This window comes from Taudactylus pleione, unplaced genomic scaffold, assembly GCF_031769625.1.
Source record: "Taudactylus pleione unplaced genomic scaffold, aTauple2 ptg000053l, whole genome shotgun sequence".
In the NCBI taxonomy this organism is placed as follows: Eukaryota; Metazoa; Chordata; class Amphibia; order Anura; family Myobatrachidae; genus Taudactylus; species Taudactylus pleione.
In genome coordinates this window covers 40,646,284-40,672,860 of record NW_028284455.1, presented here as the reverse complement: position 1 = coordinate 40,672,860, position 26,577 = coordinate 40,646,284, and the positions used below count along the sequence as shown (strand labels likewise).

General features: G+C 44.9%; 1 protein-coding gene across 1 annotated transcript in view; it reads right to left on the bottom strand.

Moving 5' to 3' along the window:
* The window catches only part of LOC148535392 (acyl-CoA dehydrogenase family member 11-like), a 670,105-nt gene extending 644,113 nt beyond the window's left edge, over positions 1 to 25,992 (bottom strand). Inside the window, exon 1 of the mRNA XM_088463865.1 lies at positions 25,853 to 25,992. Within this exon, the coding sequence (XP_088319991.1) occupies positions 25,853 to 25,992 (140 nt within the window). The remainder of the gene's footprint in view (positions 1 to 25,852) is intronic.
* Positions 25,993 to 26,577: the final 585 nt, after the last annotated feature.

Here is a 26,577-nt window from a genome sequence, read left to right as displayed (position 1 = left end):
CTTGTGAACCATTGTATAAACTAAGTTACAGTTTTGGGAAACAGTTGCTAGTCTAAAAGAATTCAAGGTGATATTATATAACTATTGAACAGACACTAGTATTTATTGTGGAAGATTATAGTACACATTTAGACAAGCATACTTGACACCTAATTAAGATTGTGCTATTTCTCTTGTTTACCTATTGAACAGCCGATACTCATTTATTTCACTTTGAATAAATCTATATTTCACCTGTGAATTTTGTTCCTTTCTTGTTTTTAAGGAAAATTTAATAATTTTATATGAGACAATAAAAGTTAAGTTTTATATTGATATTGATATTGATGTTCCCTTTTTAAGAGAAAAGGTATATTTGAGTGTCATCAGTGTATGAGTGTCCAGTGAGGAGAAGAAGATGGTGGGGTGAACATCAGCCAGGTTGTGTCAGTGTATCAGAGCCTTTGGAGCAAGGGTGAAGGTGGAAGATAAGATAAGAAATAGAAGATAACAGGTCAGAGAGAGGAAGGGGAATAAAGGTGAAATCCTATATATCAAAATGGAGAGAGAAGACTTAGGGCTTTATTCATGAAGCATTGGCTTTTGTAAGCTGCCACTTCCCGCGGGTTGGAGGAGAAAATTTAAAGCGGTACTCGCAGTCATTGTAAAGCCCAATGTGCTTTATATTGAATGTGATTGCCGCTTTAAATTTTCACCACTGACATGGTCAAATACCAGATGGATAGTAGTCATGGGGACAATAAGTATGGCAAGAGAAAGGATGAAGAGAGAAATGGAAACCACAGGGGGTGGCAGTGGGACAGAACTCTAGAGATGCAGTGAGTGTGTGTGTGGCAAATGGCAGAGAAAAATGTGAAGTGATGGCATTGAGGGAGAGAGTTGGAATAGGGTGGCAGGAGTTTAGAAGAGCAAATTGTAATGTATACAATTTAAAGAAATATGGTATATAGGAGGAAGTACCGCTTAGGCTATATGATAGAGCACAATACAAAATAAAAGTATCAATACAGCTAAGGCTATAGAGATGGGAACAACAGTCTGTAGATGAAGTCAGTGGATCACGTGGGAAGAGTGGTAGGATGGATGACATAGTAGTCCCGCTAGGCTGTTTCAGCGGGGCGCCGCATCCTGCCCTATTTCTAAAGGGCAGAAAGCACCCTGCCCTCCAATGCGGCGCTCCACTGAACCAAGCCTGCGGGTTCTGTCCCCTCCCACGGGCCGCAGTGTCCTGCGGGTGGGGAAAATGGTAGTGCAGCAGTTATCGCCGGTGAATGGATGCCGGGAGCATGCATTCACAGTGACCACAGCGCTTGGGGACTGCCCAGCATGTCTAGGCATGCCCCAAGAGTGACGAAAAGGGGACGTGTCATAAAGGCATGCCCCTTTTCATTGGCTATGCCCCCTTTTTGCGTGAACGCAGAAGTGCCCTTTCTCTAAGTCCGGCGCCCTGCCTGCCGCTGGACCTAGAGTGAACACTATGACAGGTAACGAGGTTAGTCATAGATCCATCTACAGGGGGATGCATCATTGAGGAGTTGGATGTAGCAGTGTCACAAAGTGCCACTGCATCATGTCTGACAATTGTGCTCTGGGCGGTTCTCTCAGGCCCGTTGCTAGGAGACTAGGATGCCGTGATGCCGCTCCAAGAGGTCTTACTAACTGACTGCTCCATCACCTCCTCCCTGCGCTCATTGGATCTTCTTCCTTATTTACCCCCGCTGGTTCTCTGCTCTGATGCCGGCTATAGCGTTCAGTACGTAGCTTCCAGTTCTAGTGAGTAGTTCACGCTCCTGTGTGTTCCAGCTCCTTGTGTCCAGCGTGTATCTATTGTCTCTGCCATACTCCAGCATCTGTGTGGACTTCTTACAAGTAACACCATAGCAATGTCTGCCGCACTTCAGCATCTGTGTGGATTAACTGTTTGCACATCGCGGCGGTCTCAGCTGCATTTCTCTGTCTTTGTGGCCATTCAGCTAATAACACCCAGCTGTTTCCGGTGCAATTCAGCATCTGTGTGCACAATCTGCAATTAACATTACAGCAGTTTCTGCTGCACTTCAGCGTCTGTGTGGACAACTGGTGCTTGTGGTGCTTGTAACACCATAGCAGTCTTTGCCGCATTTCAGTGTCTGTGTGAACTTTCTGCTAATAACGCCACAGCAGTCTCTGTTGCACTTCAGCATCTGTGTGGAAAGGTGCAACCAGCCAAGTACATATCAGCCCACAAGGCTGCAACCAGTCAAGTACATATCAGCCCTCAAGGCTGCCACTTGGCCATCAGGCCACATTCCAGTCAAGTAACCTCCAGTCCTCAAAGCTTCTTTATCAATCAACTCCTTATCAATTGACACCAGTGATACCATTATTTATTATTTTTCTTATTGTTTTTCTGAGTGTATTTATTTAGTTCTGATTATATGTGACATTTTTAGCGGTTAATACATTTAATATTATGTATTTTTGTACATTCCAATTGCACTATTTGTTCTCTTAATTGGTTTATTTGATACAATATAGAGACAGCGCAGATTTTGTATTTTTTTGTTTTCCTTTATTTCAAACATACACAGAGTTTGATATTTGCTGCAGTTCTATATCCTATCTATAAATTTATGTGATTTATAATTATTAGTGTTAAGCGCTAGAATTGTGCTCTCTTTTCTTAATTGACTCCTCAAAGCTTCTTTATCAATTGACTCTATCAACTGACTCCTGTTATACCATGAATTTTCCTAGAGATTCATAACATTATAGCCGGCCAACCTACAGGAATTGAAGCCCTCTGTTGTTACCATGGATCCTGCTCAAAACCCAGCCCAAGTCCTAGCTGTACAAATTCAAGCCTTAACCCAAAAGGTCCAAGAACTGTCACTCCGGGTCAAGGACACTTAAGTTTCTTCTGCACAGGCTGCAGTTCGAGAGCCAAAATTTAACCTTCTGGACTGTTTCTCTTGGGAGTCGTAAAGATTTCATGAAATTCAGAGAGAGTTGTAAATTGTATTTTAAATTGTATCCTCAATCCTCTGGTTCGGAAGCTCAATGTGTGGGTATTGTGATATCTTTGCTACAGAGTGATCCTCAAACCTGGGCATTTGGACTTCCTACTACCCATGCAGAGCTCCATTCTGCAGACTCCTTTTCCGCCCTTTGTCTTTTGTATGACGACCCAGACAAAGTGGATATGGCTGAAGCTAGTCTTCCATCCTTAAGACAAGGGCAGAAAGCAGCAGAGGATTATTGCACCGAATTTTGCAAATGGTCAATTGATTGTGGGTGGAATGATCCTGCGCTTCATAGTCAATTTCATCTAGATCAAAGACATACTTGTCCAGTACCCTGCTCCTGAAAATCTGGATGGTTTAATGCATCTGACCATCCATATTGACCGTGGACTCCGGGAGCATAGACTGGAGAAAGATTTACCTACCATCTAACAAAGATGTCCAGTTTGGGTGATTCCTTCTGATAAAGAGCCCATGCAGCTAGGGTCTTTCCATCTTTCTTCCAAGGAAAAGCATATAAGGTGATCACTTGGGTTGTGTCTATACTGTGTTGGTAAGGGACTTACTGCCTATGCTTGTCCAATCAAGTTGGGAAAAGGCAAAGTCTAGATGTTCAGGGAGAGTTACATCTAAGCTTTGCATCCATCTCTCCCAATAATAAGTCATCATTCCTTCAGTTATCCAAGTTCTTGATAAAAAGTTAAACATTTCTGCCTTCCTGGACAGTGGTTCCACAGACAATTTCATGGCCATTTAGTTTTTTAACTCATTAGGTTGGTTCCGTAGTCCTTACCTCAATCTGTCTCTATTGTCAGCCTGGATGGTAACCTCATTACCCAAGGAGTAGTCAACTCCAGCTCTCCACCCATCCGTCCCTCTATCTGAGCTTTACATTCTGAAAACATAATGTTCCTGTTGTTTCATTGTCGTCTGGCACCTGTAATCCTGGGATTACCATGTTTTAAGAACCACAATCCTGTTATCAACTGGCAGTCAGGAGAAGTTCTTCAGTGGGGGTCGTCCGCCTGTTCAGAGGAATTTCTTGCTCTACCAGTACGAGTAGCTACTGTCATCCAGGCAGAGTCCTCATCTGCTATTCCTGCTCCTTATTGGGACCTCGTCAAAGTCTTTTCTAAGAAAAAAGTGTATAAGCTGCCTCCACATTGTCCATATGACTGTGCCATCAAGCTACAGCCTGGAGCCAAACTTCCAAAAGGCAGGTTATATGCTTTGTCTCTACCAGATAATCAATTTATGTAGAAGAACATCCAAGAGGCTCTTCAGAAGGGATTCATCCTTCCATCCAAATCTTCAGTTGGAGCTGTTTTTTTCTTTGTGCAGAAGAAAGACGGATCGCTTTGACCCTGTATTGTTTTCCGGGGTTTAAATAACATCACCATAAAGAACTCTTATGCATTACCATTAATTTCAGTTCTTTTCGACCAACTTCGTGGGGCATTAATTGTTTAAAAAATTGATCTGCGAGTGGCCTATAACCTGATCCAGGTCATAGAGGGTGATGAGGGTGATGAGACGGCCTTCAATACTCATTCTGGCCATTATGAGAACCTAGTCATGCCTTTTGGTCTGTCAAATGCTCCCGCCGTCTTTAAGGACTTCATTAACGATGTATTGCGAGAATTCCTTGATAGCTTTTGCCGCCGTGTACTTAGACAACATTCTCATCTATTCTAAATCCCTGGAGCAACATCTCAGCATGTGAGAAAAGTTTTACGAAAACTCCAAGAGAACAATCTATATACAAAACTGGAAAAGTGTGAGTTCGAGGTGAAGAAGGTCTCTTTTTTGGGGTATGTCATCTCTTCCCATGGATTCTCTATGGACTCCAGTAAAGTCAAAGCCATCTCCGACTGAGTTGAAGCATCTACAATTAAGGCCATCCAATGCTTTCTGGGTTTTGCGAACTATTATTGCAGATTTATCAAGTCATTTTCTTCCACTGTCGCACCTATTGTGGAGCTGACTAAAAATGGGGCAGATACGGTGAACTGATCTGTCAAGGCGGGACAGGCTTTTAATTCTCTGAAGTCTGCGTTCATCGCTGCCTCCATTCTCTGTCATCCTGCTCCAGATCTTCCATTTATTATTTAAGTGAATGCCTCCAAAGTTGGTGTTGGTGCTATCTTGTGGCAAAAGGACCCCCAGGGTAATAAGTTTTATCCATGTGCATTTTTCTCATGTAAATTTGCTGCAGCTGAAAGGAATTATGATGTCAGTAATCGAGAGTTGTTAGTCATCAAGTGGGATTTTGAAGATAGGAGGCCCTGGTTGGAAGGAGCTAAACATCAAATTACAGTCTTGACCGATCATAAGAACTTGTCTTATATTGAAACTGGTAAGAGGTTGAGGGCCTGATTCAGCGGCGGTCGGAGGATGCAAGCGGTCGCTCAGAAACTGGGCGGCCGCTTGCATCCTGACCGGCCGCCTCTGTTTCGGTCGTTAGGCTGTGGGTTTACACCCACAGCTCTAATGACCACTAGGGTGATGGACCATCGCGACCATCGGGGCTTACGACGAGACCCTAGGGTAGGGTCTCACTTGTCGTAAGCTCCGGAGAGCTTCTGGCTCTGTCAGAGCTGGAAGCTTTCCACTGGCATCACTAGTGATGTCAGTGGGGCCTCCCCCAAACGGCAGGCGTTCCCATGGGAACGCCTCTGTTTGGGCTGCCACCCCCCGACCCGCCTTCCAAATGGGGCAAGCTGTCAATCAACATCGACAGCTCGCCCCCCCTTGGAAAGAGACCCGCTACGACCGGCGCTGTCGGTCGTAGCGGGTCTCACGCATGCGCACAAAGGAGCCGGCTCCCTCGTGCGCATGCGCACTGGACAAACGTTGAGGCGGCCGTGCGGTCATAGACCGTACGGCCGCCTCTGAATGAAGCCCTGAATGCCAGACAAGCACGTTGGGTGCTATTTTTTACTTGTTTTAATTACGTTATTTCTTTCAGTCCTGGTTTCAGGAATCTCAAGGCAGAAGCTCTTTCAAGAAGCTTCCAACCCACTCTACCTATTACTCCTTCTGAAGAGATCATCATTCTAGCTTCTCATATTCACTTGGCCTTAATTACAAATTTAGCTGATACTGGGCCTGATTCAGAGCCGGACACTCTGACCAGAGCGCTCGCTCTGAATCAGGGCCCTCCTACCTAAAAATGGAGCGGCCTATTGGACGCTCGCATAGCTGTGGGTTACCACCCACAACTTATGCGAGCGTCCATGATGATGGTCGTGATGGTCAAGACCATTGCGACCATCGGGCTTGCGACGAGACCCTGCGGTAGGGTCTCGTTGCCGCAAACCCAGGAGTGCTTTTGGCTCTATCAGAGCCAAAAGCACTCCCACTGACATCACTAGTGATGTCAGTGGGGCCGGCTCCAGACGGAAGGCGTTCCCATGGGAACGCCTCCGTCTGGGTAGCAATGCCCCCGGCACGCCCACCAAAGGGGGCGTGCTGTCAATCACCATCGACAGCACGCCCCCTTTGGTGCGAGACCCATAGCGACAGCTTGGCTGTCGCTATGTGGGTCTCGCGCATGCGCACGACGGAGCTCCCTTCATCGTGCACATGTGCATTAGGGCACCATCAACCCGCTTGCGAGCCTCCTGCGCTCGCGAGCGGGTCTGAATTAGGCCCACTCTCCATTCCTCTCAGTCTGAAGCTCCTTCTGGAATGCCGTCGGGATTACTCTTTGTCCCTGAAAGATTTTCTTACAGACTTTCATTCAGCTAAAGCCATTGGTCAGTATCTTAAAAACTGCTGAAGTACTCTCCCGCTCAGAATGGTGGCAATCTTTGTTCCAGGATGTTCAAGAATTCGTCAAGACCTGTGATGTTTGTGCCCATAATAAATCTCCTCATACCGCTCCTTATAGCCTCCTTCTTCCTCTCTCAGTGCCATCTAAACCCTGGACTCATATTGCAATGGATTTAATTGTGGATCTACTTTCTTCTCTGTGTTCGGTCATTTGGACTGTTGTTGACCATTTCAGGAAAATGGCTCATTTTATCCCACTCTCCAATCTGCCTTCTACCAAAGAGTTATCGGTTTTGTTCATCCAACATCATGGATTACCTGTGGACATTGTTTCAGATCGTGGAACCCAATTTGTGGTTCGTTTTTGGGAAAAAAATTGTTCTTGAGGATACCACCATCAGTCCAATGGACAGAGTGAATGGGTCAATCAGTTCTTGGAGCAATATCTCTGGTGTTTTATCTCCAAATATCAAAATGATTGGTTTCTCATTTACCATTGGCAGAATTTGCCTTCAATAACTCTTGTCATTTTTCTTCTACCATTTCTCCATTCCGGACTGCATCCTAGAGCTAATTCTTTTGAAACCATCTCTGGAAGAACTTATTTTTCTATGCCAGTTTCCAGGCTCTGTTCGGTTTGGAAGAAGGTTAGGCAGTGTCTTCTCAAAACATCTTTTCATTCTAAAGCATTGACTGACAGACATCGCAAGCCATGCAAGTTCAAGGTTGGAGATCTGGTTTGGCTGTTTTTAAAAATCATCAACGTTCACAAAAGCTGGGCCCTAGATTCATTGGTCAATTCAGAATCATATCTCAGATCAATCCTGTCGCCTTTCGCCTGAAGTTACCCAACTCACTCAAGATTAACAATACATTCCATTGCTCTCTACTCAAACTGTTTTTTTTTACTTCTGCCAGGTTCACTTCCAGACGTCCAGTTAAACCTTCTCCTGTTCTCATCCAGGGTCATCAAGAATACATTGTGGAGAAGATTTTGGATTCCAGATTTTCACGGGGAGGTCTACAGTTTTTGGAACATTGGAATGGATACGGACCGGAGGAGCATTCTTGGGTCTCCGAAAAATCATTGCACGCTCCCGCCTTGAAAAGAGGGTTTTTCAAGACTTTTCCTGTTAAGCCCAGTTCCAGGGGTTCCCCAACCCCTCATCAAATGGGGGTACTGTCATAAGCCACTGCTGCGTCTGACAATTGTGCTCTGGGCAGTTCTCTCAGGCCCGTTGCTAGGAGACAAGGACGCTGGGCTGCCGCTACATGAGGTCTCCCTACCTGACTGCTCCATCACCTCCTCCCTGCACTCATTGGATTTACTTCCTTATTAACCCTGCTGGTTCTCTGCTTCGATGCCGGCTATAGCGTTCAGTATGTAGCTTCCAGTTCTAGTGAGTAGTTCATGCTCCTGTGTGATTCAGCTCCTCATGTCCAGCATGTATCTATTGTCTCTGCCATACTAAGCATCTGTGTGGTCTCCCTGCAAGTAACACCATAGCAATGTCTGCCGCACTTCAGCATCTGTGTGGATTACCTGCAAGTAACACCATAGCAGTGTCTGCTGCACTTCAGCATCTGTGTGTACATCACGGTGGTCTCAGTTGCACTTCTGTGTCTTTGTGGCCATTCAGCTAATAACACCCAGCTGTTTCTGCTGCACTTCAGCTTCTGTGTGCACAATCTGCAATTAACATCACAGCAGTCTCTGCTGCACTTCAGCATCTGTGTGGATAACCTGCTTGTAACACCATAGCAGTCTTTGCCGCATATCAGCCGCATTTCAGCGTCTGTGTGAACTTTCTACTAATAACATCACAGCAGTCTCTGCTGCCCTTCAGCGTCTGTGTGGAAAGGTGCAACCAGCCAAGTACATATCAGCCCACAAGGCTGCAACCAGCTAAGTACATATCAGCCCACAAGGCTGCAACCAGCCAAGTACATATCAGCCTACAAGGCTGCAACCAGCCAAGTACATATCAGCCCACAAGGCTGCAACCAGCCAAGTACATATCAACCTACAAGGCTGCAACCAGCCAAGTACATATCAGCCCTCAAGGCTGCCGCTTGGCCATCAGGCCACATTCCAGTCAAGTACCCTCCAGTCCTCAAAGCTTCTTTATCAATCGACTCCTTATCAATTGACTTCTCAAAGCTTCTTTTTCAATCGATTCACAACTCTTATTATGAGCTTTTTATTCCTGATAAACCGTTCTACTGTGAATCTTCCCAGAGATTCATAACAAGCAGGTCCAAGATCATGCAGAGCAGAAGCAGTCAGTGTTGACACATAAGGAGATGTCAGTGGAGAGGCGGTGAGTGGTGGTGGTTTATGGGGAGCAGAACAGCGGCAAGGTCGGAGCCGTGGAGGTGCTGAGGGGTGGCAGGTGGAGATATTAAAATCAGTGGCAGGTCAGAGTGGTCGAAGTATTATTCAGGAAGGGCAGAGGAAGTTTCAATCTGGCCTGATGCAGAAACTATGAGTGGATGGTATCTTGCAGGACTGCCATTAAAAATTGTGGGGCCTAATACTGCACTAAGGAAACATGGTATGATGCCTTCCCCACACATACACACACAAAACTGATGTGCACCATATGCCCCCCAGACCATTTCAGATGCCCCTTGGTTCTTCATATACAATCAAAACTAAAATAGAACATAAATACAAAAATATATGTGGAGCAGGGTCAGCTGGGGAAGGGGGGCATGCCACAGATGGGCAGAGGCACACATGGTGAAGAGGGAGGAATAGGGCTGGGCATAGGGTACTTCCGAGTGCCTCTATTACTTTGTAATATTCCTGGCCATTGGAATCAGGGAGCAGGATAGAGGTGAAAAGAGCAGAGGGCAGTGACACAGAGAGAAAGGGCTAGGGGCATACAAATTCTGTGCCTGCATATCAAACTGCAGCTGCTTGCGATGCTGATCAAAGTCTGACAATGGCACTGCTAACAATGATGATCATGACTGCTTCTTATTCACAAGCAAACTGTTATTATCGTTTGGCTAACATTAGCCTAATAAATTCTATATATTTTACATATACAGTATACAGTATTATGCTATATTTTATTTTTTTTTCTTTTCATTGAAATTGAGAACTATGAGAGAAGTAACTTGTTTTTATTTCTTATCTTCATGGTTTGCGCCATTGGGTAATGCACATTTCTGTTTATTTTGTATACAATTTTTGGGATCTAAGGTGACCCAAGTGCTCTACCTAGGCTGCTTTTCCAGGAGCGCTAGGGTGTAGTATTGAACATATATGTGAATAAGAAACAGTATGTAGCTGGGATCATTGGCACTGCTGGGCCCACTGTCAGTGATAAGCCCCTGATAACAAGACCTAAGCCAGGGCCTTGAGTAGAAGAAGAAGGAGCTGCAAATAGAATTAACTGATCCAGCCAGGTGTCGCGTTGTGGACATACTTACCTACTCTCCTGGAAGTTGCCGGAGGCTCTAGAATTTTTGGGTAGCCCCCCCGCACCCCCATAGAGTGTCCGGATCTCCCGCATCCCACCCACTTCCTAGTGAAGTGGGCAGGATGGGGAGATAATTATCTGGAATCGCGGCGTAGGTAGGACCAAATGAAGCAATTCTGCATAATTTAGCTCTGCCACCTCCTCACGGTACTTTACCATGACAGGGGTGGGCTCTAATGATATAGGAGCCCAGCACTGCCCCCTGAATGGGCCAGCTGCATCTCCTCTCTGGCCTACTCCCAGAGAAAAAACATAAAAAGTCGACAAGTATGGGTGTGGGATCCAGGAGCCAGGGAGGATAGTAGATGTTGTCATGATCATGTGTTGGATGAGTGGTTAGGGATGGGGAGATCCATCTGAGCGAGGCTCCTGGGGGGTGACATTGGCAGGAAGCTAAGTGGTAGAGTAGAGCCAGGCCACCTCTAAATGATTACAGTAGCCCCAAGGATGGTTAAATCACCACCCAAGAAGAGAGTACACAAGCTAATTTTCAGTAACTGAAAACATAAAAACTGTTTACTCATATAGAAAACTGCTATCATAATCAGAAATATAATAAAGTAATCAATATTAAAGTATATTTTCACATACAACCTTGTGAGTTCCAAACTACAAGTTGGTGTGTAAGTTTTCAGGTAAGCAAAGATTCTTATGATAGAATTGTTAAATGCTATCATTTGTTCGGGGATGACAGGTAAGGGTTCCCAGCGGCCGCTGATGCAGAGAACCATGTGGCAGTCCATGCCTCTGGCGGTGGAGACTCGCCAGAGGACGCTGTTGTGAGGAGCCATGTGCGAACTATCTCCAACACTAGACCACTGGGACATGAGGGATCCTGACAGCCAGGAGCTTGATGGCGGCGGTCATGTAAGTGGGCCTGGTGGATCCATATAGCAAAGGGGATGTACGCTTTCCCCTGGCGACCCCTCCCCCGACAAAGACACTGGTTCAGATATACGGGTTTCCCACATTCCTGGTTGCTCCTCCCAGTCTCCCTCTTTATGAGTCGGCCTGAGAACCACCCTTGGGTGGCTGTGTGCTCAAGAGGTTGGGTTTGCTTCTCCTGTGGTGATCAGGTCATACAGAGCTCCATATCCTACCTGGGCTATTGGTAGAGGATTAAGAGGTTATATATATATATATATATATATATATATACATATATATATATACATATATATGCACTATGTAATTTTGATTGTATATCTATGTGCATTGCATGTGACTTAATGAAATCTGCTGTGTGTTATGCTGCCTTTTTTATTTCTGAATAGCTGCTAGTCATAACCTATCACTGCTGCTTCTCCTCATTAACCCTTTACTACAGGTGTGTGGGAATATTGGGCCTCATTCAGACCCGCTCACAAGCGCTATGCACTCGCAAGTGGGTCAATGGTGTAGCACTGCGCACACGCCGTGCGTACGCAAGCCCCATAGCGAGTGAGAAATTCACTCGCTCCGGGGCTCGCTACAAACGGGGCGGCTGTCGATGTTGATCGACAGCTCGCCCGGTTTTGCAGGTGGGGAGGGGGGGTGACTGGACAAACGGAGGCATTCCTGAAGGAACGCCTGCCATTTGTGAACGGCCCTACTGACATCACTCGTGATGTCAGTAGTGAGCTTCCTGCGCAGGATGCTCACTGGGGCTTGCAGCAGACGAGACCCTACCACAAGGGTCTTGTCACAAGCCCGATTGTCACGATGGTCGCGACCATCGCGACCATCACCTGGCCGCTTGCAAAAGCTGTGGGTGGTCGCCCACAGCTTAGCAAGTGGCCAGAAGGACGGCGGAAAAAAAAAAAACAGCCGCCCACATTCATAGCAAGCACTCGCTTTTTGCGAGCAGCTCTGAATGAGGTCCATTGGGTGTGGAACAGAGTTATTGTTATGTCCAAAGAAGCTTAAATACAGGTGGCTGAAGCCCATGTGCTGGTGTCATGTATGGCCTGTAAAGTGGGGTTATCCTAATAGGACTTCATACAAGAGGGATTATGTGGTCACTGTTTTAAGTAGTCACCACAACAGTCAAACTTACCAGCTTCTGGACAGGAACCTCATTGGGTTGCCTTTTCCCAGATCATGGCGCAGGTTGCAGACAGGTTTGTGGCTCCTACTCTGGCCCCAATGATGGGGTACCCTCAGCAGCTGCAACCTGCTATGTTTATGCCCCCTATGCATCTGTCCTGGATGGACATGTATGCTCACTTGGCTCAGAATATGGCTTCATCCTCAGCAGATTTCCAGCAACCGCTGCAAGCAGCTAGGCCCATACAGCCAAATACCAGAAGGCGGTCGGCCTCACACGCTGTCCATTCCTCAAACTCTGGCACATCTTCTGATGAGGATGAGGATACACGGGTCTCCTCTCGGGAGTCTCTCTCAGGAGAGGAAGACCGGTTTCCAACAGCAGACGTCCCCCCTTAGGGCGGTCAAAGCTGTGCTAAACATAAGTGATGAGGAGCCCGTACAAAGAAAGGCTTGAGTATTCAAGCACCAGAAAGTTGTAAAAGCTGAATTTCCCAAATATGAGCACCTTTCGGAAACTTATGGGGGAAGCATGGAATTTTCTGGATAAGAAATTCCAGGTTACAAGACAGGTTGAGGCCTTATACCCCTTTCCATTGGATGAGTGCACCAAATGGGAAGTTTCGCCATCAGTAGATGTACATGTGGCACATCTAGTTAGGAGTGCCACATGGCCCATACCATCTGCATCCTCTCTTAAATGTAACAGAGATAGGAGACTTGAAAACTGTCTCAAGGCAGTCTTCACTCTATCTGGAGCAGTTACACAGCTGGCCATGGCTATGGCTTGGGTTTCCAAGGCCGTTAAGGAACGGATGAAACTGCCAGAAACTTCCAAGGAACAGTTGACGATTATCTCCTATGTTAAGGAGGCAGCGTCTTATTTGGGAGAGGCAACATTGGATGCTGGTATAATATCCTCTAAAGCATCAGCTGTCTCAGTTGTGGCTCATAGAGCCCTTTGGTTAAGAGATTCGAAAGCAGATGCAGGGTCTAAGAAGGCCCTGGATCCCTGCCGTTTACGGGAGGCATTTTGTTTGGCACAGAGTTAGATAAGATTATGGCTACAGTAGCAGACTCTAAGACAGCTGGTTTACCTTCAGCATCCACTACTAGACCTAAGCAGTTGTCCTTTTGGGCCTTTTGGCCGCAAGAAAAAGCTAAAGGTTATTCTTCCTCTAGGACAAGTTTTCACAGGAAACCACAGTCTAAGAAATCCTGGTCAAATAAACATCCAGCTTCTGGGACTAGAGATAAACTTGCAACCTGATGGGACAGGCCACCCCCTGGGAGATCCCAGGGTAGGAGGCTGACTTCTTCAGTTTTCATATGCCTGGCATCACACAACAATGGATGCCTGGGTTCTGGAGGTGGTATCCCAGGGGTATGCCCTCAATTTCTGGAGAAGTCCTCCACAAAGGTTTTTTCGCACAACTCTGGCAGCAGATTCTGCAAATGCCTTGGCCCTCCAGCAGGCTATACACTCCTTGCTGGTGTCAGGGATAATAATGCCGGTTCCAGTGAATTAACTAGGAAAGGGATATTATTCCAATCTCTTCTTGATTCAAAAACCCAATGGGTCTCACTGGCCTATTCTAAACCTAAAGGGACTCAACACATTTATCTGGGTGCCCAGGTTTCATATGGAAACCCTGCGGTCAATTGTGTTGGCAATGAAACCAGGGGATTTCATGGTATCCTTGGATATTCAGGATGCATATCTTCATGTACAAATTACATCGTTCCACCAACGGTTCCTGAGATTCGCAGTGCTGAAGGAGCATTTCCAATTTCAGGCACTGCCTTTTGGTTTATCAACAGCCCCTTGGGTATTTACCTTAATCATGGCAGTAATGACGGCCTGCCTCAGGCGCCAGGGAGTCATACCTGGATGATCTCCTGATATTGGCTCAGTCATCACAAGAGTTGCAGAATCATCTCAGACTGACAGTGGCCTGTCTACACAGACATGGATGGATTGTAAATTGGAAGAAGTCATCGCTTCTTCCAGTACTGCAGATGGTGCATTTAGGGGCATGCTTGGATTCTCTGGCACAAAGGATATATATGCCAGAAGACAAGATTGTGGCCCTTTAGCTGCGAACATGCAGGCTTCTTCACACCCTATCAGTATCTGTTCATGCAGCAATGTGGGTTTTGGGATCCATGGTGTCAACCTTCGACGTGGTGGAGTATGCCCAGTTCCACTCCAGACCACTGCAGCACTTAATCCTCTCAGGAGTACCACTAAATAAAGGCACAGACGATCCGTCTCTTGCCAGAAGTGCGACTGTCCCTGTCATGGTGGTTGCAGACGTACTGTCTCAACAAGGGTCGCCCATTCTGGATTCCAGATTGGGTACTCCTCACAACCGATGCCAGCCTCCAGAGATGGGGCGCAGTGACAGATCGACACATGTTTCAAGGAAATTGGACAACAAGAGAAGGCCTCCTGTCTATAAATGTCCTGGAACTAAGGGCAGTATTCAGAGTTCTGGTGCAGCTCAGGAAATACTAAAGGGCAGGCCTGTTCAGGTACAATCCGACAATGTCACCACAGTAGCTTACCTCAACCATCAGGGAGGTACACGGAGCCAGGCTGCCATGATTGAAGTGTCAAACATTCTAGTCTGGGCAGAATGTCACCTTCCGGCAATGTCAGCGGTGTTCATACCAGGAGTCCTCAATTGGGAAGCGGACTTCCTAAGTCGGCAGGATATACACGCCGGAGAGTGGGCTCTTCATCCACAGGTATTTTGGAGCCTGGTGGACAGATTGGGTCTTCTGGAGGTAGATCTCATGGCCTCAAGTCACAACCACAGGGTTCCCAGGTACGGGTCCAGAACCAGGGATCCTGCAGCCGAGTTTGTGGATGCTCTGGTAGTGAAGTGGAACTTCAGACTGGCATATCTCTTTCCTCCATTTTCCCTTCTACCAAGGGTCATCAGGAAGGTCAAGCAGGAAGGCGGGACAGTAATACTGATAGCTCCTGCTTGGCCCAGATGCCATTGGTTCACCGATGTACAGAGTCTCTCCATACACACTCCGTGGTCTCTTCCTCTAAGGCCGGACCTGTTAATACAGGGTCCCTGCCTGTATCCAGATCTTCCTTGTCTGTCTTTGATGGCATGGCTCTTGATACCTCCGTCTTAAAGGCAAAAGGTTTTTCCAATTCTGTAATTCAGACAATGTCAAGGGCATGGAAACCTTCCTCTGCCCACATTTATTATAGAATTTGGCACTCGTATTTTCAGTGGTGTGAACTGAGGAAATGTGACCCTAAGGTGTTTAGGGTCTCTCAAGTGCTTTCTTTTCTTCAGGCTGGTTTAGAGCGGGGTCTCCATCTGGCCTTTCTGCACTTTCAGTTTGGTTTCGGTGAAGAATCGCCCCATTGCCTGGTGTTAGAAGATTTTTTCAGGATGTTCTGAGAGTTCAGCCTTCTTTTGTCCCCCCGGCGGGACTTGACATTGGTTCTCAGGGCTTTGCAGGCTCCTCCATTCGAACCCGAAATCAGTAGACCTAAAGTGGTTGACAGCGACAGTTTTTCTTCTGGCTATCGCTTATGCTCATAGAGTCTCTCATTTGGCAGCCCTGTCTTTTTGCTCTCCTTTTTTGATATTTTATCAGGATAGAGCTGTTCTTCGTACTAGTGCAGGTTACCTTCCTAAGGTGGTATCCCAGTTTCATGTGAATTAAGAAATTGTGGTTCTGGCTTTGCAAGCTTCAGGCCTTTTGGCTGGTGAAGCATCACTGGATGTTGTCCGTGTACTACGTATCTATGTAGATCACACCAACTCCATTAGGAAGTCAGATTCTTTATTTGTGTTGTATGGCTGTCATAAGCGAGACTGGCTGGCTAACAGACAGACTTTGGCCAGATGGTTACGTATGACAATTTCTCAAGCATACACACAAGCTGGTCTTGTTGTTCCGAACACGGTAATCTACAAGATCTGTGGGACCATCGTGGGCTGTTCATCGTGGTGCTTCTGCTGAACAAATAAGCAAGGCAGCCACGTGGTCTTCCGTCCACACCTTTGTCAAATTTTACGCATTTGACACTTTTGCCTCTCAGGATGCTTCCTTTGGGCGAAGGATTTTCCTTTCTACTGAAGAACAGGAGCGTCCCCACACTGCTTTGGGACATCCCCAAGGTATTTTCTGTGGACCCTATGGACCCCAAAGAAGAAAATAAGAGTTATGGTATAACATATCTTTGTTAACTCTTTTTCTTCAAGGTCCATAGGGTCCACAGAGCACACACCCTAACACACCTGGTGTTATTGGGTAATCTTTTCTGTTGTATTTTCTATGATTCCCTCTTCTTAGAGAGAGTGTTTCTGGAGTACAAGGGTCCTTCCTTCTCATCTTGTTTTTCCTTCTCCTGCTTGGGCTTGATAACAAACTAACTGCCTGTAGCCAGGGGCGGGGTGTATATGGAGGAGGAGGACCCAGTGAACCCAGAGAAGCTTGTTAACAGTTTGGTGCCTGGATCACTACAACCACATACCCCAAGGTATTTTCTGTGGACCCTATGGACCTTGAAGAAAAAGAGTTAACAAAGGTATGATATACCATAACTCTTATTTTTTCCGATGTGAGTTTTACACCCAAATCTGGTGGATAATTACAAGTCCATGATTGATGCATCTTTGTTCATTATGCATTTCTACAGATAGAATATTTATGCATATGTTCTTGGCAGAATTGCACTTAAGTCCGTTTTATTCACATAGCTTGAGTTTTTTTGTACTGCTCATTAAAATGAGCCAAGCATATTCATTTATGAGCAACTACAGGTGATTAAGAGTTATATGCATCTAAGTCACATATTTTCTTGCAGCCGATTGGGTGTAACTGGAGAGGAACAGGGCATTTGCACATATGGTATGTTTTGTGAAGGCATGTAGAATTGTAGGCTATGAAGACTTTTGCATACACAAAGATAGATCTGATTTAGAATGGATCTCTTGCACCAATGATAGGGCTGATGCAAATGCATGCTGATAGTGATGACAGCTACTTCTGCAACCTGACGTATACATTCATGCAGCTCTGAATACAGACAAAGATCCAAATTTATTTCCATGTGCACAATGCAGCCTCACTGTAAAATGTAAAACCTGATTTAGGGCCTCATTTATCAATGAGTTTTATCTTTCACAATGAGTGATAAAATTAATTGCGTATGATAATGGTGCTCCAGTTAATCAGCTCCCAACTGTCATCTGTTTGAAAAATTACAGTTGGGAGCTCACTGGCTGGAGCACCATTTATCATACACAACAAGTTTTATCACTCATTGTGAAAGACAAAACTCGTTGATAGATGAGGCCCTTAGTGTTATAAGACAGCCATAAATTGTTTCTCTATACATTGTTGTACAGGGGCCGAAATGGCTATCCAGAAAGGCTATTTTAGGTGGTCACCTCCCCGTTCTAGCACCCAGAATGGCTATCTAAGGTGGCAAGTGCCCTGTTCCAACATGTATAATGGCTATCTATGGTGGTCAGCATCCTGTTTTGTCACCCAGAATGGCTATTTAAGGTGGTTTGCACCCTTTTCTGCCACTTGGAATGACTATCTAAAGTGGTCTATGCTCCATTCCAACACCCAGGATGGCTATCTTAGGTAGTCAGCTCTCTGTTCCGACACCCAGAACGGCTATCTAAGGTGGTCAGAGCCCAGTTCCCGCATTCAAAGTGGCTATATAATGTGGTCAGACCCCCGTTCCCACACCCTGAATGGCTATCTATGGTGGTCAGCTCTCTGTTCTGGCACAAAGAATGGCTATCTAAGATGGTCAGCACACCATTTCAGCACCCTGAATGCCTGTCTAGGGTGGTCTGTGTTCCGTTCTGGCACTCAGAACGCCTATCTAAGGTGGTCATTACCAATTCCAGCACCTGGAATAGCTATCTAATATGGTCTGTGCCCTGTTCTGCAACTTGGAATGACTATCTAAGGTGGTCTGTGCCCCATTCTGGCACCCGGAATGGCTGGATAAGGTGGTTTGAGCACTGTCCCATTTTGTCACCCAGAACTGCTATTTATGGTGGTCAGCTTCTCGTCCTGGCACCCGATATGGCTATCTATGGTGTTTTATGCCCTGTTAAGGCACCTGGAATGGCTGTGTAGGGTGGTCTGTGCCCTGTGTCAACATCCAGAATGGCTGGATAAGGTGGTCTGTGCCACATTCTGGCTAGCAAAATGAATGATTAAAATAGTCAAAAGTTAAATTGTGCAACATTGTGTACAATAAATGTAGAATGTTTTTTGCTTTGTTTTAACAACTCATTGGCATTGGCATTCCTAATCACTCAGTTTAGGGTTACACTGCCCAACCTCCCAAAATTAACATTTATTATTGATTATATCTAATACAATATTCTAAACATCTGCCCCCTCCCTCTCTGCAGCAAGTGTTACATAGATCTGAGCGGTAACACCAGCAGCCACCCCCATCCCTCCCTCTGTTCGGGGGCAGCAGCAGCAGCGGGATAGATAGGAGGCTGCAACTTCCCTCTGCACAGTGTCCTGTGCAACTGCAGCACACAGACATCTCTCCTGTGCAGAGCTGACAGTCTTCAGTTAGTCCAGCAGCAGCAGGGTGCGGGGAGCCGTGACTGTGATCTCTCAATCCCATCTCCTCCATGACAGCCTGTCACAGACACCCCCCACTGGATGGGAATATGCAATACACAGCTGCTCAGTGGCAGAGGTCACTGCAGGGTGCTGGTCCGGTCCAGTGTGCTGGAATCTGGTCCGGCCCACGTTTTACCTAATCCCCAATTTTAGATATGGGTGCCAGACATTTCTTGTTAAAACTCTGCCTATATGGTATGGGATAGATCGCTTTTAGTACATGTACCCTGACATCACCATTTATTATGCACTTGGACATCTATTGGGAATAGTACCTTTGAAAAAGTCACATGTCCTCTGTAACTAAACGTATTAGAGGGTGGGATGGTTGAACAATTGCACTTACTCCTGTATTAGCCAATCACCTTGATTCCTGCAGGTTATTGCTGGATTTTTTAACCTCCGCATCCATACCGGTAGCTGCATTTGCCGGCTCTAATAAACAGCCTGACACTACTACTACTGGGAAGGCCCCATACACCTGTCGGATCCTGACAAACCATCCGGAGGATGTGAACCAGAGGCAGGGCCAGACTGGGACTAAAAATAGGCCCTGGCATTTCAAGCACATAGAATGCAATTTGCATCAGACTGCGCTAATATAAAGGAATCTACTGCAAGATAGCAGACTTCACATGCATACATAAATCAGTCATGGCTCCAAAATAGGAAATTTGTACTAATATGTTAATATATTAATTTTTAATCTGATATTTGTTCACAATTAAAAATACACATAATCTACAGACAAATACAACTCACATTAGTCAATATATACAATACACAAAACAATAAACCTCTATTGAGTATATATATATCTACACTAAAAACCACTTTGCTACTTGTGCATGATATGGCATGAATATTTGAAATCAATACAGAAGGTGAAATGCCCAGAGCAGTCCAATTAGAATTTTGATCATGTGTCCACCATACAACAGTTAAATGTCATGTACTGACTTGCCAGCCGAATATTGAAAAAACGCAGTACCTATCCGTTGTACAGGTCAGGTAATATAGCGTTGCGGTGAGCAAAATAAGATGCCAATTTCTCCAGTGAAATAGGTTAATGATATAGCAAGTATGGCTAGGAACAAACAATCATACCATCTCCCTTGGCTCCTGCTGTGCTGATATGTTATCCTCAGCTGTCCTTAATACAGATCAAGCTGTGCAGCGCCGCTGTATTTAATGGGAGCTGGTTTCTCCAGTTAAAGTGAACGGGTGTTGAAGCAGATGTGGCATTTCAAGCACATAGGCCCACCTCGGTGTCAGCATCTGGCCCCAGATATAGACTCCTCCCCTTACTATTCCTGCTCCTCCTACCTAGTCTATGCTCTTACAAATAAAATTAACAACATTAATAATTAAAAAATACAACAATATATCATTCTCTGTATTAAAATACACAGAACAAAGCTCATCCTGCAAGGGATTCAAACATGTGCCATAGGCAGACATTTGGTTCTGTTAGGTAAAGTTGGCACTACATTAGTTTAGGTCACACACAAAGAAAACGGAAGGCATTTTCCAATTGACCAAGTCCTAGCCTAGCAGTTGTAGAGAATTAGATAGTAGTCACTGTAGGAATTTTTTAGGGCAGGGGTGCTGAACAAAGAGGATACATCTGTGCACACCAAAGCAGAGCCGTAAGTACATATTTTGGTGTCCTGTGTATATTAAGAACATTAGTGTCCCCCTACACATTTTGAAGTAGGGAGAGGGCGCACCGATGGCGTGCCCAAAAAAAGGAGTGTGCTCTCGCTGGGAAGGGGTGTGACCACACAATAGTATCTCCATTTCGACACAGTAGTAGTGCCATATAACACAGTAGTAATCCTTATAACACATTAGGCAATGCAGCAGTAGTGCCCCTTATAACACATTATGCCGCACACAGTAATGCCCCTTACACTTTATGCCACACACAGTAGTAATGCCCCTTACACATTATGCTACACACAGTAATAATGCCCCTAACACATTATGCCACACACAGTAGTAATGCCCTTTACACATTATGCCACACACCGTAATGCCATTTACAAATTATGCCTAACCCTAACAACCCCTCCCTCTAGCCTAACTCTAAACCACCCTGGGGGGGGCAACCCTAAGCCCCCCCCCTTGCGCTAACAATCCCTGCTTACCTTAGTTTGGGATGCCAGTCGCCGGGATTTCATTGTCGGGCTAAAGATGGGAGTTGGGATTTCAGCGTTGGGATTTCAACGGCTGACATTACGGGCGGCGGTAATATAACTACATCCCATTTTTATTCATTTTACTTTTAAATGCATTAAACGTATGTATGATTCACACATTCGACTCTACTCTAATTAGTTATTTTGTATCACCATGTGGAGATGTGCAGTGATACCACTGACTCTTTTGCATAATTTCTTTAACACTGGGAAAAGTAACCTGCCCGAAGTGTGGCAAGGAAAGTGAGCCCGCAATGGTACAAGTTTCTACTGTTGGTGGGCAGATAGTACTACATTTGGAACAAAATACCAGCACTTTAAGGGCATGGAACCGCACTTCTGCCCTCTCTCAATGTCAAATCCAGATACATTAATGAAAGGGAATCTAGACACAACCCTGCCTATACACAACAGTATATACTGTTTTTCTATACCTAATAGATATATATTGCATTTTCCAAGCTCAGAGACTGTGTATACTAAATACCAATGAATAATGCATTTTTATGTACTGACTCCATCCACTTTACTTTTACATATACATCAGATTGGGAACATTTTTAGGAGGAATTATAAAACATTACTTTTAGACCCACTTTTGAAAAATGAGTTAAAAGTGAAACCGACAATAATATTTAAAAAGGCAGATAACCTTAAGAATTTATTAGCTCCAAGTTTCTTTAAGAGAAAAAAGATATTGGAAGCTCAATCTATAAAAACAGACTGGTTACCCAAAATTATTGGCTGTTTTAAATGTTCCCAGTCACGGTGCATAACATGTGGTTATATTCAGAATAAAATTTTATCAATTCCCTCAAAAAACTCTCTTGTTAAGTACTCCATTAAGTCTTTCAAGGTTTTTAGGACATAGGAGGAATATAATGAATGGTTTAGACACACATAGTGTCTCAAGACATTTTCGAATAGAACACTCAGGGAGTCCTGAAGGTCTGAGACTTATAGCGTATTGTCTACAACCGCCTTACCACCTTTCTTTCCTCCCACTCCCTCCTTGACTCATTTCAATCTGGCTTCCGATCTCTCCACTCCACGGAAACTGCCCTCACGAAAGTCAGCAACGACCTCCTTGCTGCCAAATCCAAGGGCCACTACTCTCTGCTCATTCTCCTTGACCTCTCTGCTGCATTTGACACTGTAGACCACCCTCTCCTCCTGCAAATCCTTTACTCTCTCGGTTTACGTGAAACTGCCCTCTCCTGGCTTTCCTCCTACCTCTCTGATCGTTCCTTCGCTGTGTCCTCTCATGACTCCTCTTCCCCTCCACTTCCACTAAAGGTAGGAGTTCCCCAAGGTTCTGTTCTTGGACCTCTCCTTTTCTCCCTATATACATCCTCTTTAGGTGAACTCATTAACTCCTTTGACCTCCAATATCATCTCTATGCAGATGATACTCAAATTTACCTTTCCACCCCTGAGCTCACCCCTGAGCTCCTTACCCGTATCTCCAACTGTCTCTCTGCTGTCTCTTCGTGGATGTCCCAGCGCTTTCTTAAACTTAACATGTCTAAGACTGAGCTGATCATCTTCCCACCCTCTTCCACTACATCACTTTCCACAATTTCGTTATCTATTGATGGCACAACTATCTCCTCTAGCCCCAAAGTGTGCTGTCTTGGAGTTATCCTAGACTCCTCCCTCTCCTTTAAACCGCACATTCAGCACATCTCGCAGTCCTGCCGTTTTCACCTAAAAAATATCTCCAGGATTAGACCCTTCCTCACCCAGGATGCCACTAGAACCCTCATCCACTCACTGGTCATATCCAGATTGGACTACTGTAACCTTCTCCTAGCTGGCCTCCCAGTCTCTCACCTCTCTCCACTACAATCTGTTCTCAATGCTGCTGCTCGGCTCATCTTCCTCTCCAGATGTTCTATATCTGCTTCCCCTCTCCTTCAAGCCCTACACTGGCTCCCCTTCCCCTTCAGATGCCAATTCAAAGTTCTTACATTCACCTACAAAGCCCTCACCAAATCCTCTCCCGCATACATTTCTGACCTTCTCTCCCTTCACACTCCCACCCGCCCACTTCGCTCAACTAATGCATGCCGCCTCTCTTGCCAACTGATTACTTCCTCCCACTCCCGCATCCGAGATTTTGCCCGTGCTGCTCCCTACCTTTGGAATGCTCTCCCTCTCCCTATCAGACTCTCCACCTCTCTACAAATCTTCAAACGGGCTCTCAAGACCCACTACTTCATCAAGGCCTTCCAGCACTCCTAACCCACCTCATGCTCTTTCCTTCCTATCTTCCCCTTCTGTGTCACGCCTGTCTGTCTGCCCCTCCCCTTAGAATGTAAGCTCTCATGAGCAGGGACCTCTTCCCTCATGTGCTTCTCTTTACATTTTCTTCTACTCTCTACTCCCCATTAGGGCACCTATCACGGGACCGCCAACTCCCGGCAGCTTATTGTGAGTGCTTTAATCACTATTTCAGCAATGTATATAAGTTGTGTCCTTGTCCTGCACTGTAATGTACTGTAAGTTACTTGTTTCTTGTTCACTTATTAGTTCTATGTACTATGTAAGGCGCTGCGGAACACTTGTGGCGCCATATAAATAAAGGATAATAATAATAATAATAATAATAATATAGGTATTGAATCTATCCCCCCTACTCCTAGAGGGGGGGACAGATATCGCAAACTTTGCATCCGTGAGGCATATTGGATACATACATTACGAACTTTATACCCAGATGGGCTAAACAAAATGGTTGAATTAGACTTTTGATCTCTTCTGTTTTGGTTCCGTTTTCATCATTCATTTATTTATCATTTAATAAATTTATTTTTATCCATTAATATTCATGTGCAGTGGGGACCCATCCATATGCTTTTAATTTTCAGGAGTATTGTGGAGGAGTTGTCCCACATTGCGGGGTTTCTGTGTAGTATATATTTATATATTTTTTAGTATTTAATTTTTATGATTGTGGTTTTTATGTAGTTGTACTTCAAATACCATGATTCCATTAGGTTCATAGAAATAGAAGGTAAATACCTTTACATGTACATATGTGGGATCTATTAGTAAATATTTAGTGGATGATCTATGATGTTTGATATTCTTGGAATTTTTTGCATTCACCCAGCAAGAGTTACAACCAAAAGAATTTGCATATATGTTTTAAATAACTGCAAGTGTTTAATACTGAGAAATGTTCAGATGTATTATAAACTTCGAATAATGAGTTAATGGCATGCAATTAGTCTTTAAATGAATAATGGTGATTGGCTATGAACAATTTAAAAAGGAACCCATGGATACAATGGTTTCTTCAGCCTTTTGATAAAACCCCTGTGAGAGGGGAGAAACGCATCAAGGGAATAACATAGAACTGCCTCTGTTCCTGTTTGCATTTGGAAACTGCATCAGCAATTATCTATCAGCCGCTATCAGCTGTTAACAGCCATCACCCATTGCAATCTATCAGCGGGAGTCAGGAGCCTGCCGGAGCAGACGGATCCACCCCGCCTTTCAGTTTCTATCAGCTGGTGTAACAGCCACCACCTACCCACTAGCGGGAGTCAGGAGTCTGCCGGAGCAGACGGACCCCCCCGGGACGATCACGCCTTACGGCTAGCTGTCACTGTGTCAGCACGCACTCCACAGTGCAGCATTCAGTGTGTCTGCACCATCGGGAGCCAGTTACCTGCCGGAGCAGACGGACCCCCTCGGGCTGCATGAGCTGTTGGTGAGCGGCCTGTTGTATTATCATTTACATCCACATGTGCTACATTGTGTCCCTCAATTCAACGGACACTGTGGATGTCAATGACATTGGATTATCCAAAACTTTGCTACTTGTTTCCATTCAATAGGAGTTCATTTGGGAATCCCATTCATTTAACCCTGGGGACATTGTGAACACCACTCGATTTAGACAATTGCTGTTTGTCTTTTCCCCATATTTTGTCTTCCACCATATGGTGGGACATTAATTTATTATTCGTTTGTTCAATGTGTTTTACAGCTAGTAATATTCTTGTGCCAATATTTTACCATTGTTATATGGTTAATTATACAGATACTGTCTGGGTATCCTATGTAATCAAGTTGTTCAATTGAAATGCTTATAGGAACTGCAGTTCTAGATACATGTGCAATAAATTGATATTTTATGATTAATTTTTATTATTGTATTTGTGAACAATAGCGCAGACATATTCTTTTTGTATTCTTACTTTTACATACATACATTTATTATCTGTAGTACATATACACTGACAATCATACAATATTATCTGTTACTGAATTTAACCAGCAAACCACAAACAATACAATTTTGTACATGATTGGTATAGCCAGCATTGATTGCTCACTAAAGTAAAGGTGTGTACACACTAGATGCATCGGAACAACAAATCGTGCAGTATCCACTAACGATAACAATGCCGAAGCGTGGTCCCTCGGGTCGTTTGTTGTATCCTCAGATCTTACCTGCATACAGTAAGATCTGGCAATCTTGTTAATGAGATTAAGGTTGTTGGTCAGATCGTTTGTCAGATTGCACAGTGTATGCAATATATCGTTTATCCGGGAGTGCCAGGGGAGTTCAAGGAAAATCGTTGATGACATCGCATCTTTTGCGACTCGTTTAGTGTGTACGCACCTTTTAGACTCATAATTAAATCCAGACTAACAGAAGACAGGAGTAGAAAGATGGAGGAGTTTTGAGTGCTTCTCTCACCTGTATTGCCTGACTGTCAGAGCTGCCGAGGGATATGAGCTGAAGCCTGGTAAGTGTGTGGACAGGTACTCATCTAACCTGTGCTCGTCAAACCTGTGTTTCTCCCTCACTGCACTAGTGTCTGCCTCCTGCTCCGCCATTTCCCTAGCAAGAATAAGCCTGCGGGGTATAAAGTCCTTTCTTGCTGTGACTGTACTGTTGTACTTGTACCTTTGACACATTCTTTTCCATTTTTTCTGTTTAGTCTGCAAATAGATGATGGAAAAGAGTGAATATGTGCATGCACACTATAGCCCAGCAGCAGGTTGAAAGTTTTCTATAGAAGATATTCCAAAACCTTCACCATTCAAACTTATGCAGCCGCATTAGGAACTCACACAACTGGCACCCCTGATGCAATGCAGATGCAATGCTTTACTTTTATCTACACTCAATTTCAAAGAGCCACTGTGCCTACCCGCTCACCTTCATCTATTGCTCAGGCCTGACGGAGGTAGCAGCGGTTAGCGATTTGTAAGCATTCATTCTTTTTTTACTACCTTTCTGTATACACTATAAAACTGGTTAAATTGTGACCTATTATCTGCATCTTTTAATATGTGTTGTCGGGGTTTCTCACCCTATAATGAAGTGGATATACAGAACAATATTATCCTTGTGCTGATAGCAGATGCAACACTTTTCTTATTTCTTCTATTTCACTGAACCACTGAGGCAGATGTATT